Source organism: Chlorocebus sabaeus, chromosome 2, assembly GCF_047675955.1.
Source record: "Chlorocebus sabaeus isolate Y175 chromosome 2, mChlSab1.0.hap1, whole genome shotgun sequence".
Classification (NCBI taxonomy): Eukaryota; Metazoa; Chordata; class Mammalia; order Primates; family Cercopithecidae; genus Chlorocebus; species Chlorocebus sabaeus.
Genome location: NC_132905.1, coordinates 39,324,504 through 39,340,487, shown reverse-complemented (window position 1 = coordinate 39,340,487; position 15,984 = coordinate 39,324,504). Strand labels below are relative to the sequence as shown.

General features: G+C 45.1%; 1 protein-coding gene across 4 annotated transcripts in view; it reads left to right on the top strand.

Annotated features, from left to right (window-relative positions):
* The window catches only part of CDK5RAP1 (CDK5RAP1 mitochondrial tRNA methylthiotransferase), a 40,933-nt gene that overhangs the window by 298 nt on the left and 24,651 nt on the right, over window positions 1-15,984 (top strand). For 2 of the 4 annotated variants that reach the window (XM_073007905.1, XM_008020980.3), the window contains exons 2-7: window positions 4,489-4,812; window positions 6,443-6,546; window positions 7,513-7,547; window positions 9,348-9,448; window positions 10,300-10,510; window positions 12,393-12,513. In XM_073007905.1, coding sequence (XP_072864006.1) covers window positions 4,509-4,812; window positions 6,443-6,546; window positions 7,513-7,547; window positions 9,348-9,448; window positions 10,300-10,510; window positions 12,393-12,513 — 876 coding nt within the window. In that variant the 5' untranslated portion in view covers window positions 4,489-4,508. Of the gene's footprint in view, window positions 1-44; window positions 138-4,488; window positions 4,813-6,442; window positions 6,547-7,512; window positions 7,548-9,347; window positions 9,449-10,299; window positions 10,511-12,392; window positions 12,514-15,984 lie in introns of those variants that run through there. The other 2 variants (XM_037982875.2, XM_008020998.3) reach the window with 2 other exon arrangements.

The following is a 15,984-nucleotide window of genomic DNA, read 5'->3' as shown; positions in this document are numbered from 1 at the left end:
TCGTACTTTAACCCTGCCGCCTAACCCCGTGTGACCTTGGACAGGTCACCTCCACTTCTATCAAGGCTTCGCTTCGCCACCCGTGAAGTGGGGTTGACAGTACAGCCTGCCTCACAGGGTTGCTGTGAGGGATATAGGTAATAATTCGCGGAAAATGCTTTGCACTATGCCTAACGCATTGTAACCAGCCAATAAAGTGTTTGGGATGTTGTACACTATTGTTCTAGCCTCATTGCCGACTGTCAAAATTAATTTCGAGCCTCCAGAGAGGCTTCTACACTGTGTTATGCAAAGCATTTTGCTTGTATTATTGCATTTGATCCCACAGTGGGCTTATGGAGATAGGTGCTATTATCCTCATCTAGAGGCTCCCAGAGTTTAAGACAGGTGCCTAAGGTTTAGCTGGATTGGCAGCAGTGGGGTCAGATTCAGACTCTAGGGTCCATACTGTTTTTTTTTTTTTTGAGACGGAGTCTTGCTCTGTCGCCCAGGCTGGAGTGCAGTGACACGATCTCGGCTCACTGTAGCCCCTGCCTCCCGAGTTCCAGCGATTCTCCTGTTCTCCTGCCTCAGCTTCCTGGGTAGCTAGGATTACAGGCGCATGCCACCACACCCGGCTAATTTTTGTATTTTTAGTAGAGTCCAAACTCTTAACCAGGATGCTCTAATACTCTCCATGAAAGGGGGTGTGGGCTGTGAATTGCAGTTAGTGAACACTTACTGTATCTCAAGTTGGGTTTTTAATATCTTATTCTTATAACACTTCTTGCGGGGAGGGTGTAAGTGCTGCTTTTTTATCCTTATTTTACGCAAGTGGAATTGGTGACTCAGACAGAAATTTGTCTTGCCAAAGGTCACACAGCAATTATGGAGTAGAAATGGGCTATTTTAAAGCTCACACTTTAAGGCTGTTCTTCTCTGACACTTGAAACTGGGTTGGCATTGCTCCTGAGTGCCAGTAGCAGATGTGGCAGGTGATCTCATTGGAAAGGTGATGGGCCACATCTGCTCTTTACACATGTATAGCAGGGTTCCCCTAACTCTAGGTGGCAGAATGGTACCTGTCCGTAGCCTGTGAGGAACCAGGCCGCACAGCAGGAGGTGAGCAGCAAGCTGGTGTTACTGCCTGAGCTCTGCCTCCTGTCAGATCGGCCGTGGCATTAGATTCTCATAGGAACACAAACCCTATTGTGAACTGCGTGTATGCAAGGGATCTAGGTTGTGCATTCCATTTACTTTTTTTTTTTTTTTTTGGAGACAGGGTTTCTCTCTGTTACCCAGGCTAGAGTGTGGTGGCACAATCTCGGCTCACTGCAACTTCTGCGTCTCCGGCTCAAGTGATCCTCCTACCTCAGCTTCTCCAGTTGCAGGGACTACAGGCACACACCACAATGGCTGGCTAAGTTTTTATTTTTTAATTTGTTGTAGAGACGGGGTCTTGCCATGTTGCCCAGGCTGGTCTTGAACTCCTGAGCTCAAGCAATCCTGCTGCCTCAGCCTCCCAAAGTACTGGGATTATAAAGATGTGAGCCACCGCACTGGCTCAAGATTACACGCTCCTTATGAGAATCTAAATGCCTGAGGTGGAACAGTTTCAACATACCCCTGCTTCCCTGTCTGTGGAAAAATTGTCTTCCATGAAACCAATACCTGGTACCAAAAAGGTTGGGAACCACTGATGTTTAGCACCTGCCATGAGGCAGCTACCACAATGGGAGATGGTGAAGGTGTAGAAATGAATGATGCTTGTTCCCTGCTTGCAGGAACCTGCCAGTTTACTAGGGCTGGCAGAAGTGTCAGTAATAACAGCAAAGTGTGATGAGTCTTGTGATGGAGAGCTAGAAGAGAGCTTTGGGAACCCAGAGAAGGATCCCACTTAGACTTGGGGGGTGATGGCCAGAGCAGTCTTCCCAGAGGAAGAAAGCTGAAAGTATCATAGGTGTTATACAGCCACTAGAGGGAAGATACGCCAGCCAGAGAACAGCATGTGTAAAATCCTACAAGCTAGTGAAGATTAATACAAAGAAGTGTGGCATGGCTGGAGTATGGTAGGCCATAGTCAGGGGGTCCATTAAAAATATATGGTGATCCTAGAATTCTTCCTTAGTCAGGAAATAAAAAAAAAAAAAAAAAAAAGGTAAATAGTATGGCTTCATCTCCTGTACCTTAGTTACCTAAGTCTTCCTGGGAGGCAACTATTGTTTCTTATGCACTCTAGAGATATTGTATGTACCTGCAAATAGGTACCTCAATATTCCTACCCGCTTTCCCCACAGATTCATCTGTAGTATGATGTAGGTAGCATGGAACATTTTACTTCCTTGCCTTTGTCATGTATAGGTTCAGCCTCACTTTTTTTTTTTTTTTTTTTGAGCTAGGGTCTCACTCCGTCACCCAGGCAGTGGTGCGATTATGGCTCACTGTAGCATTGACCTCCCAGGCTCAAACAGTCCTTCCACTTCAGCCTCCTTAGTAACTGGGACTACAGGTGTGCATCACTGTGCCTGGCTATTTTTTGTTATTTTTATAGAGATAAGGTCTCACTATGTTGCCCAGGCTGGTTTCAAATTCCTGGCTCAAGTGATGTTTCTGTCTCAGCTTCCCAAAATGCTGGGATTACAAGCATGAGCCACTGCACCTGGCCACCAACCTTGGTTTCTTTTTTTTTTTTTTTTTTTTTTTTGAGACAGAGTCTCGCTGTGTCACCCAGGCTGGAGTGCAGTGGCGCAATCTCGGCTCACTGCAAGCTCCGCCTCCCGGGTTTTACGCCATTCTCCTGCCTCAGCCTCCGAGTAGCTGGGACTACAGGCGCCCGCCACCACGCCCGGCTAGTTTTTTGTATTTTTAGTAGAGACGGGGTTTCACGGTGTTAGCCAGGATGGTCTCGATCTCCTGACCTCGTGATCCGCCCGTCTCGGCCTCCCAAAGTGCTGGGATTACAGGCTTGAGCCACCGCGCCCGGCCACCTTGGTTTCTAACAGTTGTATCTTGTTCCATTGTATGGATGTACCAGAACTTACTTAACTAATCCTTTATTGATGACATTTAGACCTTTCCCTTTCTTTTGCTATTAGAAACACTGTTGCATTGAATATCTTTTATTTTTATTTTTTGAGACAATCTCACTCTCTTGTCCAGGCTAGAGTGCAGTGGCATGATCTTGGCTTACTGCAACCTTCTCTTCCTGGGCTCAAGAGATTCTCATGCCTCAGCCTCCCGGGTAACTCAGAATACAGGTGTGTGCCACCACATCCAGCTAATTTTTGTATTTTTAGTAGAGATGAGGCTTCATTGTATTGGCCAGGCTGGTCTCGAACTCCTGGCCTCAAGTGATCCACCAGCCTCAGTGTCCTAAAGTGCTGGGATTACAGGCGTGAGCTACCATGCCTAGACCGAATGTCTTTATACATAGGTCATTTTGTATGTGTATAGATTTATCTGCAGGATAAATATGAGTGGAAATGCTCTGTCAGATGGTTTGCACACTTGTAATTTTGATGGAAAGTGGCAAATTGTTCTCTATAAAGGTTGTGTTATTTGCTAAACCAAGTGTGAGAGGGTCTGGGTGGAAAGTTTGAAGGTAGTAGTTTGAAACTCTTTTTTTTTTTTTTTTGAGATGGCATTTCGCTCTGTTGTCCAGACTGTACTGCGACCTCAGTACATAGCAACTTCTGCTTCCTGGGTTCAAGCGATTCTCCTACCTCAGCCTCTTGAGTAGTTGGGACTATAGGCACGTGCCACCACATCTGGCTAACTTTTGTATTTTTAGTAGAAACGGAGTTTTGCTATGTTGGCCAGGCTGGTCTTGAACTCCTGACCTCAAGTGATCCTCCTGCCTTGGCCTCTCAAAGTCCTAGGATTAGAGGCATGAGCGACTGCGCCCAGCCAAGACTCTTAAAGGGTTGAAGGAGTCACTGATCAGGCATACAGTGCCCTCACATTAGATGCTTTCCTTCTGAAGGAACTCAAAGGAAGATGCCCTCAGACAGTGAGTGGTTTTCACAGTATTAAGAGGCAGTGTAGCAAGATGGGTATTGGCACGGGCTTTGCATCCATGCAAAGCTCTTACTGGCTGTAGGAGCTTAGGTGAGTTCCTCAACCTATGTCTTTCGGAATAGGAACAATAATAGTGTCTGTTTCCTAGGATTGCTGTAAAGATTTAATGAGTTAATACACTTAAAGCCTTGGGAACTGGTCTTGGCACAAGGTGCTATTTTATCATTTTGTCAGGGCTTTCCATCTCATCTCTACCATGCCTTGTTTTGAAAACGCTGCCTGGATTTGCATCTCATCTCTGGCACTCCTCTGTGTGGTCTTGGGCAAGTTGCCTCCGTTTTTTCAACTGTAAAACAAAGGTCATATTATTAGGAGTACCTTCATCATGGGCTTTTGTGAGGGGTAAATGGATGTATACACTTGAAGTGCTCAGAGCAGTGTTCTGTCCATAGTGTTCAATAAATGCTGGTGATGTCTGTCATTCTTTTGCAGACTGTGGGCTGTTTAGTGCCATGCACCCTTTACAGTGTGTCCTCCAAGTGCAGAGGTCTCTGGGGTGGGGGCCATTGGCCTCTGTGCCTTGGCTGTCGCTGAGGATGTGCAGGGCACACAGCAGTCTCTCTAGTACCACGTGTTCCAGTCCAGAGAGGCAGGAGGATGGAGCTCCGAAGGATTTCAGCTCCAGGCTGGCCGCTGGACCGACTTTTCAACATTTTTTAAAAAGTGCCTCAGCTCCTCAGGAGAAGCTGTCTTCAGAAGTGGAAGACCCACCTCCCTATCTCACGATGGATGAACTTCTTGGAAGGCAGAGAAAAGGTTGGTTTTACTTCTCTTATCCCTTTGGGCTTCCTGCCTTGCTCCCTTCTGTCGTTCCTGGCGTGATTCTTTTATTACAGACCTGGCTTGGAAGGTTAACAGTGTGGCAAGGCTGTGGGAATCATCAGACTCCACCCAATAATATTAATATCAAGAAACCTGGCCGGGCACGGTGGCTCATGCCTGTAATCCCAGCACCTTGGGAGGCCGAGATGGGTGGATTGCTGGAGCCCAGGAGTTCAAGAACAGCCTGGGTAACATGGTGAAACACCGTCTCTACAAAAAATAAAAAATTAGCCAGGTATGATAACCTGCACCTGTAGTCCTAGCTACTCAGGAGGCTGAGGTGGGAGAATCATTTGAGCAAAAGCTTATTATCATTCAGCTCTTAACTTTTAGTTGGAATTTATTGGAGTCTGGAAATAAGACCTGCTGGTGGGGACAGCTGCCAGAATGTGAAATTCATATTTCTACAACTGTGTACAAAATTTGTTTTACTTCATAATATAGCCTTGCTTTTTAAGATGAAGTTACTTAAGAAGAGGCCTCATTTTAATTTTGTGACTTTATGTACCCTCTGGCCACTGCTGCTACTTCCAGAGGCTGGAAAACCTCTTTATTTTGAGGAGGAGTGTAACATAAGGATTTAAACTTATTTTCCCTTCAGGCTGATAAACACTATCACCTAGTCCTTCCTTTTCTGTTCTTTTCTTTTTCTTTTTTTTTTTTTTTTTGAGATTCACTCTGTCACCCAGGCTGGAGCGCAATGGTGCGATCTCAGCTCACTGCAGCCTCTGCCTCCTGCCTCCTGAGAAGTGATTCTCCTGCTTCAGCCTCCTGAGTAGCTGGGATTACAGGTGCACACCACTATACCTGGCTAATTTTTTGTGTTTTTGGTGGAGACATGGGTTTCACCATGTTGGCCAGGCTGGTCTCGAACTCCTGACCTTAAGTGATCTGCCCGCCTTGGCCTCCCAAAGTGCTGGGATTACAGGCGTGAGCCACCACGCCTGGCCTAGTCTTTCCTTTTCTAATTGGTTTTAAAACTATATTTCCTTGATTCTCAGGTACATGTTTTCCCCATTTAAAATATAACATGTCTTGTAATTGGTGTGGATATATAATGTGGTATTTTTGTTTGTTTGTTTGAGACAGGGTCTCACTGTGTTGTCCAGGCTGAGTGCAGTGGTGTGATCATGGCTCACTGCAGCCTCAGACTCCTGGGCTCAAGCAGTTCTTCCTCAGCTTCCTGAGTAGCTGGGACCACAGGCATGTATCACTTGGCTAATTTTTAAATTTTTTGTAGAGACAGGGTCTCCCTATGTCGCCCCGGCTGGTCTCAAACTCCTGGGCTCAAGTAATCCTCCTGTCTCAGCCTCCCAAAGTACTGTGATTATAGGCATGAACCACTGAGCCCAGCCTAATATGGTATTTCTTTTGTTCTGAAGATCTGTCATTAATTTGGGGGTACATCTGGCAATTTATGTTATCTTAGGATTGAGGCAATAGGGGACTCAGTGGATAACCAGATGCCTCAGATATTTCTAGATCATTTGGGAGGGAGACCTTCTGAGACATGAGGCCCCTTCTTGTCTGTCTACCATGGATTCCCCCCAACCTCTCACTGCAGTCTACCTTGAGACCTATGGCTGCCAGATGAATGTGAATGACACAGAGATAGCCTGGTCCATCTTACGGAAGAGTGGCTACCTGCGGACCAGTAACCTCCAAGAGGTACATGCATTTCCTATTTCCTTTGTTTCCTGGACCTGAGCAAGATTCTGCATTTGTGCCCATTCTTAGGTGCAGTTTCAGGAGCAGGGTGCCCCCTGGTGAGAGAGAGTTCCCTTGGGTGAAGTGTTCACCATGGGACTCAGTTGTACTGAGTTGTTCCAGCTATTTTTGAAACTTTTATGGTGATGTGCGCCTTCAGGCAAGGAGCTAAGTTAAGAATTGGCTGTGGGGAGGGAAGTTGGAGAGTTACTGTTTAATGAGTACAGAGTTTTAGTTGCAGATGATGAAAAAGTTATGGAAAATGCATAGTTATGAAATTGCAGATGTTCTTAATGCCACAGGACTGTACACTTAAAAATGGTTAAAATGTCCAGGTGTGGGTTACCATGTCTGTGATCCCAGCACTTTGGGAGGCCAAGGCAGGACTGCTTGAAGACAGGAGTTTGAGGCTGCAGTGAGCTATGGTTATGCTATTGCTCTTCAGCCTGGGCAAGTGAGTGAGACTCCCTTCTCTATTAAAAAAAAAAAAAAAAAAAAAAAAAGGAAAAAAATAATTAAAGAAAAATAATAGCGTGGGTGCAGTGGCTCATGCCTGTAATCCTAGCACTTTGGGAGGCCAAGGCGGGTGGATCACTTGAGGTCAGGAGTTTGAGACCAGCCTGGCCAACATGGTAAAACCCCATCTATACTAAAAATACAAAAATTAGCTGGGCGTGGTAGTGGGCGCCTGTAATCCGAGGCTGAGGCAGCAGGAGAATTGCTTGAACTGCTTGGGAGGCAGAGGTTGCAGTAAGCCAAGATTGCCCCACTGCACTCCAGCCTGGGAGACAGAGTGAGACTCTGTCTCAAAAAAAAAAAAAAAAAAAAAAAAAAAAAAATAAAGAGCTGTAGGGTAGGAACTGTACAAGGCTAATATCCAAGATTCCAAGATTGTAATTTTCCTTGTTTTCCTTTCTCTCCATTCAGGCAGATGTGATTCTCCTTGTCACGTGCTCTATCAGGTGCGAATTTGTTCTTTTCCTAGGAGTGAATGTATCTTATGTAATAATGCCACAGCTAACAGTGCCTGGCCTGGCTGTCTATGGAGATGAGCCAGTGGCCCCACGGCAGTAGGACTTGCAGTTTTCCCACAGTGGAGATAGTCTTTTTACGACTGGCTGACATCGGCTGAGCATGTACCGTGGTGTCAGGTTCTGAGTGAGTAACATAATGCATGAACAAATTTAATGATCACAACAACGCTGTGTGTTTGGTGCTGTTATAGATGAGGAAACCAAGAATGTGCTGAGCCACTCAGCTCTTCCTGAGCTTTGTTTTGTAACTAATGGCATATATTTATAATATAGCTGCCTGGGGTAGGATGTAGTCATAGGCTCAGGGAGAGTTTTGAATAGAGGTGGGTGACATCCGTCAGAGGTGAACATACCTTCTTTCTCACTTTGGTTCTGTGTTCAAGACATGCTAGTGTTAATGTTTCCATATCCAGCTATACCCTCAATTAATTCATCTGACATTTTTCTTCTGTAGACCTCTGCTGCTTGACACTGAGCTGTGTGCTTTGGGTGATTCAGAAATGAACCCTTTTTCCTTGGCCTGGCTTTGAGGAGCTTAGTCTGATATGGGAACTAAGATAGATGAACAAATAGCTCCAACATCTGGCAGAAAATGCTAGTTCAAAAAAATCAAACAATGAGGCTGGGTGCAGTGTGTCACACCTATAATCCCAGCACTCTTAGAGGCCGAGGTGGGAAGGATCACTTGAGTCCAGGAGTTCAAGGCTGCAGGGAGCTATTCAAGACCAGCCTGGGCAACAAAGTAAGACCCTGTATCTACAAAGAAAAATAAAAGATAAATTGCTGGCCAGGCACGGTGGATCACACCTGTAATCCCAGCACTTTGGGAGGCCAGGGTAGGCAAATCATGAGGTCAGGACTTTGAGACCAGTCTGGCCAACATAGTGAAATCCCGTCTTTACTAAAAATACAAAAATTAGGCAGGCCTGGTTATGCATGCCTGTCATCCCAGCTACTCAGGAGACTGAGGCAGGATGATTGCTTGAACCAGGGAGTTGGAGGTTGCAGTGAGCCGAGATTACACCATTGCACTCCAGCCTGGTGACAAAGTGAGACTCCATCTCAAAAAAAAAAAAAAAAAAAAAAAAAAGAAATTGCTAAGTACAGGGAAAAATCTAGTTAAAGCAGAAGGGCATTAGGATCTGGAATCATAAAAAAAAAAGTTGAAGGGCAGTTAAAGGAAGGACAAACTCTCCAACAGAGGAGAACTGGGGAAGGCCTTACGAAGTAGATTGTTTTTGAGTTTGGCTTAAAGGCTTGTTAGGATTTGAAGACGTGTAGGAAGGGTGTCATTCTAGGAAAGGTAAATCATAGCAAGTGTTGCTTCTTCAGGTGGCCCCCTATCTACCTTCCCCAAGTGTAAATGGTAGATACGCATTTAAGGCGGGGCTGTCCAATCCTTTGGCTTCCCTGGGCCACATTGGAAGAAGAAGAAGAATTGTCTTGGGCCACACATAAGATACACTAACACTAATAATAGCTGATGAGCTAAAAAAAAAAAAAAAATCGCAAAAAAAAAGAAATCTCATAATGTTTTACAAAAGTTTATGAATTTGTGTTGGGCTGCATTCAAAGCCATCCTGGCTGCATGCGGCCCGTGGGCTGCAGGTTGGAAAAGCTTAATTTAAAGGGTTGAAGGTGGTTTTTATTTTCTTCCCACTGTCCTACTCTCTTAGATTCCTCTGTGGTTTATTTTTGGTTCAGTTTTGCCTCCTTTGATCTCTGTAGGGAGAAGGCTGAGCAGACCATCTGGAACCGTTTACATCAGCTTAAAGCCTTGAAGACAAGGCGGCCCCGCTCCCGGGTTCCTCTGAGGATTGGGATTCTAGGTATCTGGTAATTTACGCATTTTGTCAGTTTTGAAACTTGGACTCTATGTGGCTTTATTTGCTAGTGTTTCCTTTAGAGGCTGGGTTCCCAGTGTCTGAAGAAATCTTATATACCCCATGCAATTCTTGTACTTACTGCCAGAGGCTACAGGATTAAATGAGATAAAGTTCATGAAAGGGCTTTCCATAGTTCCTTAAAGTAATAGGTGCTCAGAAAGTGGTATATCCTGCCTACAGTCTAATGCGGCTCATGGTAGCACAGAGTTATGGATAGAATTGGAGTCTGAAGGGACAGCATGAATTTCCTTTTTTTTCCTTTGAGGTGGAGTTTTGCTCTTGTTGCCCAGGCTGGAGTGCAATGGCGAGATCTTGGCTTACCGCCACTTCTGCCTCCTGAGTTCAAGCGATTCTCCTGCCTCAGCTTCCTGAGTAGCTGGGATTATAGGCATGTGCCACCACACCTGGGTAATTTTGTGTTTTTAGTAGAGACGGAGTTTCTCTGTGTTGTTCAGGCTGGTCTTGAACTCTCCACTTCAGGTGATTCACCTGCCTCGGCCTCCCAAATTGCGGGAATTATAGGCATGAGCCACCACACCGGGCCGGTGGTTTAATTTTTTTTCTGGGCATTATAATTGAATTGCTCTGGAACCCTTTTCTGTGATTTTCTTATATAGGAAGATGCAGGCTCCAGTGGTATGGGAGTGTTGGTTAAATTTGAAGGATGGTACTCAATTTTTAGAGAAGTTTTCTGTGCCCTGGTCTCTAATCCCAGCTAGAGATAAAGTGGAATAAGAAGCCATTAAACACCCGGTGAATTTGGGGAAAGGTGCTTGTTTCTTTTTCCCTTCCAGGCTGCATGGCTGAGAGGTTGAAGGAGGAGATCCTCAACAGGGAGAAAATGGTGGATGTTTTGGCTGGTCCTGATGCCTACCGGGACCTTCCCCGGCTGCTGGCTATTGCTGAGTCAGGCCAGCAAGCTGCCAACGTGCTACTCTCTCTGGACGAGACCTATGCTGATGTCATGCCAGTCCAAACAAGCCCCAGTGCCACGTCTGCCTTTGTGTGAGTCACTGCCTAAGAGATGGGGAATAAGCCTCTTTTTTCTTTCACACATTTTTTTTTTTTTTTTTTTTGAGGCACAGTCTCACTCTTGTCACCCAAGCTGGAGTGCAGTGGCATCATCAGGGCTCACTGCAGCCTTGACCTCCTGGGCTCTTGCTTTAGTCCCCTGAGTAGCTGGGACTACAGGTGTGTACCACCACACCCGGCTAATTTTTTTTGAATTTTTGCAGAGATAGGATCTCACTATATTGCCCAGGCTGGTTTCAAACTCCTGAGCGCTGGTGATCCTCCCACCTCAGCCTTCCAAAATCCTGGGATTATAAGGGTGAACCACCGTGCCTGGCCATGGCATTAAATTTTCTTTTCCTTTTTTTTTTTTTTTTTTGAGACCGAGTCTCACTCTGTTGCCCAAGCTGGAGTGCAGTGGTGCAATCTTGGCTCACTGCAACCTCTGCCTCCCGGGTTCAAGCGATTCTCCTGTCTCGCCCTCCGGAGTTGCTGGGACTACAGGCGTGTGCCACCATACGTGGCTAATTTTTTTTGTATTTTTAGTAGAGACGGGGTTTCACCGTGTTAGCCAGGATGGTCTCAATCTCCTGACTTCATGATCTGCCCGCCTCACCCTCCCAAAGTGCTGGGATTACAGGCGTGAGCCACCATGCCTGGCAAGGCATTAAATTTTCTATAACAGAGGTTGCCAAATAGCTTACCACCTCTTTTTGTAAATAAGGTTTTATTGGAATACAAGCATGCCCATTTATTTACATACTGTCTCTGGCTGCTTTTGCTACTAAAGCAAGGTTAAATAGTTGGGACAGAGACTATAGCCTGCTAAGTCTCAAATATTTACTATCTTTTCTTTTTTTTTTCAGAAAAGTTTGTCAACCTCTGTTTATTTTAATGGCTGTATAATATTCTCTTGTTGGAATGCTTAGTAAAAATAATAGCTAACATTTATTACGTAATTCTTCAGTGAACGTCTTTGATACATATCCGTAATTATTTCCTTCAGATAGATTGAGGCTTTCACGTGCAGGATGTGAATTAAAGAGAGTGATTTAGCTTAGATATCTAGCAGTTGGATCAAGAATGCGTGAGAAATGCAGAATTCTGTGTTTTAAATCCAGAGTCTCCTTGCCCTATACGCACACATATACAAACATTTTATAACATTTATTTTTTTCTGGTCTGGATGTAAAAAGTCCAGATAATATACTTATAAAAACAATAGGTACAAATGTATTTAGGCTGTCTGGAAAAAAGAATTTAAAAACAGTAGAGGGGCTGGGCGCGGTGGCTCACACCTGTAAATCCCAGCACTTTGGGAGGCCGAGGCGGGTGGATCACCAGGTCAAGAGATTGAGACCATCCTGGCCAACATGGAGAAACCCCATCTCTACTAAAAATATAAAAGTTAGCCGGGCATGGTGGCGGGCGCCTGTAGTCCCAGCTACTCAGGAGGCTGAGGCAGGAGAATCACTTGAACCCAGGAGGTGGAGGTTGCAGTGAGCTGAGATTGAGCCACTGCACTCCAGCCTGGTGACAGAGTGAGACCCTGTCTCAAACAAAACAAAACAAAACAAAAAAACAGTAGAAAGTCCAGGTGTGGTAAGTGTGTACTTGAGCCCCTCACCACTGTGCTTCCTCAAGGCTGGCCACTGTCCCACTGGTTATAGTTTGGTTTGTATTCTGTGATTAGATACCAATTTTTAAAGATAAAAAAGGTCTACTTTAGTGCTTAGATATCAGATTGGTCCAGTGTGAGCACTGTGGCAAGAGGATTCAGAGCCAAAGAATAATGCCATTAGAGCTGAGACCTGCTCCTTGGGTCACACCAGCACACCCTGCTACTGTTACTAAGTTCTGGTACTTTCTTCTCCAGGTCGATCATGCGAGGCTGTGACAACATGTGTAGCTACTGCATTGTTCCTTTCACCCGGGGAAGGGAGAGGAGTCGGCCTGTTGCCTCTATTCTAGAGGAAGTGAAGAAGCTTTCTGAGCAGGTGAAGAGTTCTCCAGGCTTTCTTGCTGTGAGCATGTTTGGGGGAGGATGAGGATAACCTTTGTAGTTTTGGAGCCTGTGCTGTCTCTGAGTTATTAAAGTTTAGGACCATGCTTGGCCAGAAAGAACTACTTGGGTGTACATCATTGGTTTATTGCCCATAAATTACAGAGCTCCACTGTGGAGGCAGCATAGTGGATGGAGAGGGCATGGGTTTACAGTCAGGTGATGGAGCGTGAATTCTAGCTTGATTTCTAGGCATGTCAATTTAACTGTTGTTGTAATCCATTTACCTCATCTATGAAAAGAGAATAAAAGAAATCCTTGCTTGCAGGGTTATTAGAAGAATTGGAGGAAAAGTTTTTAATTACCTGGCACATAGCTAAGTTTTCGAGGAATTAGGTATTTGTCTCTTCCAGGAAAAACTCCCAGATTTATTGTTCATTTTATCACTGATCCAGCTCACTAGTTGAGGAACAGAATAAATGAGGGGACTAAGGCGGATCAGAAGCCACAGAGGAGATCTGTTCCTTTTCCTCCCACTGGGAGCTGGTCCTCAGCTTCTGAGGAGGTCTTTTCCTTACCCCCGGCCTGAATCTGCTACCCCTGCAGAAGAGGACAATAGGTGGGAATATGGTGGCTTTTCCTTCCAGTGGTGTCTCCCTGCTTCCTAACTTGTTTGGCGCAGGAATCATGGGAGGGGGCCAGGGTAGCCTCTGCTCCAGTTCTTTTTTTATTTTTTATTTTTGAGACGGGCTGTCACTCTGTCACCCAAGCTGGAGTACAGTGGTATGGTCAGAGCTCACTGCAGCATCAACTGCCTGGACTCAAGCGATTCTCCCACCTCAGCTTCCCAAGTAGCTGTGACCACAGGTAGGTGCCACCATGCCCAGCCAATTTTTATTTATTTATTTTTTTTATTTTTATTTTTTTTTTGAGACAGAGTCTCGCTTTGTCGCCCAGGCTGGAGTGCAGTGGCGCGATCTCGGCTCACTGCATGCTTCGTCTCCTGGGTTCCCGCCATTCTCCTTCCTCAGCCTCCCGAGTAGCTGGGACTACAGGCGCCCGCCACCTCACCCGGCTAGTTTTTTGTATTTTTTTAGTAGAGATGGGGTTTCACCGTGTTAGCCAGGATGGTCTCGATCTCCTGACCTAGTGATCCACCTGTCTCGGCCTCCCAAAGTGCTGGGATTACAGGCTTGAGCCACCGCGCCCGGCCGCCAATTTTTAAATTATTTGTAGAGATTAAGTCTCACTATGTTGCTCAGGCTGATCTAGAACTCCTGGGATCAAGCAATCATCCTGTCTTGGCCTCCCAAAGTGCTGGGATTACAGTCATGAGCCACTACGCCTGGCCTCCCTGCTTCACTTCTAAGTCACCAGTTGGCTTTCATCCTCACATTCTGGCAGTGCTGTCTTCTCTTGCCCCACTCCCAGATAATCAGTTCCCTGATTTGGCCCCTAGCTGCTCCCCTGCTCTGTGAGGCATTCTCCATACCTCACCTCTCAAAGTGCTTCCTGGTCTAAAGTTGTCTCCTTCCTCTCCCCTTCCAGCTCTCCCTCGGTACCAAAACTCACTCCTTCAAGATAGAGACATTCTGTTGAAATAGATTGAGATGGTGACAAAACTAACCAGCCTTCCTAGGCCATTTGCCTGTAAAAGAAGGAACTTAATAACACTGAAGTGAGTGTTAGTGAATTCAAAGCCACAGACTTGTGGAAAATTAAGATTTTACTTGTATTTTAGAGTATCTGTTAGTCATTTAATAATTTTGCTTGTATAGTAACTTTTAAGATTTTTTTCTGTCGTTTAGATTTTTAGACTACAGTTGCAAAGAGTATAGAATATTGTGCCTTTACCAGAATGTCCATTTATTCATTCAAACAATGATTAGCCATTGGAAGTCTTCTAAGTAAGCAGCTTTTATAAAAAGTCTTCTAAATCTTTTTATATGAAAAATACTTAAATATACAGAAAAGAGAGAATAGTACAATGACCCCTCTGCCCCAGCTGACAATCACCTAATTTTAACAATTGTTGCATTTTGCCATATTTGTTTCATTTACTTTTATTTTTCATTTTTTTTTTGAGATGGAGTCTCACTCTGTTGCCCAGGCTGGAGTGCAGTGGTGTGATCTCAGCTCACTGCAACCTCCATCTCCCAGGTTCAAGTGATTCTCCTGCCTTATCCTCCTGAGTAACTGGGATTATAGGTGCCTGGCACCACACCTGGCTAATTTTTGTGTTTTTTTTTTTTTTTTTTTTTTTTTTTTTTGAGACAGAGTTTCACTCTTATTACTAACCAGGCTTGAGTGCAATGGTGTGATCTCGGCTTACCACAACCTCCACCTCCCAGGTTCAAATGATTCTCCTGCCTCAGCTTCCCAAGTAGCTGGGATTACAGGCATGCACCACCACGCCTGGCTAATTTTGTATTTTTTTAGTAGAGATGGGATTTCTCCATGTTGATCAGGCTAGTCTCGAACTCCTGACCTCAGGTGATCCGCCCGCCTTGGCCTTCCAAAGTGTTGGGATTACAGGCATGAACCTCTGCACCCGGCCTAATTTTTGTATTTTTAATAGAGACGGGGTTTCACCATATTGGTCAGGCTGGTCTCAAACTCCTGAGCTCAAGTGATCCACCCACCTCGGACTCCCAAAGTGCTGGGATTACAGGTGTGAGCCCACCACGCCTGGCCTCATTTATTTTTTTCTTATTGAAAACGTATTTCAAAGTAGAGCATGTCATTTCACCCTTAAATATGCATCTCTAAAAAATAAGGATATTTTCTGTTTTTAAAAAATATTTTTATTATTTATTTATTTATTTATTTTTGAGATGGAGTTTCACTTTTTTTGCACAGGCTGGAGTGCAATGATGCAATCTTGGCTCACTGCAACTTCCATCTCCTGGGTTCAAGTGATTCTCCTGCCTCAGCCTCCCAAGTAGCTGGGATTACAGGTGTGTACTGCTGCACCTGGCTAATTTTGTATTTTTAGTAGAGATGGGGTTTCACCAGGTTGGCCAGGCTGGTCTCAAACTCCTGACCTTAGGTGATTCGCTCGCCTCAGCCTCCCAAAGGGCTGGGATTACAGGCGTGAGCCACCGCGCCTGTCCTATTTATTTATTTATTTTGAGAGACAGTGTCTTGTTCTGTTGCCCAGGCTGGAGTGCAGTGTTACAATCTTGGCTCACCTCAACCTTTGCCTCCGGGACTCAAGTGATCCTCCTGCCTCAACCTCCTGAGTAGCTGCGATTATAGGCATGCACTACCATGCACTGCTAAAGAATATTTTTATTTTATTTATTTATTTATATATTTATTTAGAGACGGAATTTCACTCTTTTTGTCCATGCTGGAGTGAAATGGTGCGATCTCAGCTCACTGCAACCTCTGCCGCCTGGGTTCAAGTGATTCTCCTGCCTCAGCCTCCCGAGTAACTGGGATTACAGGCATGCGCCACCACGCT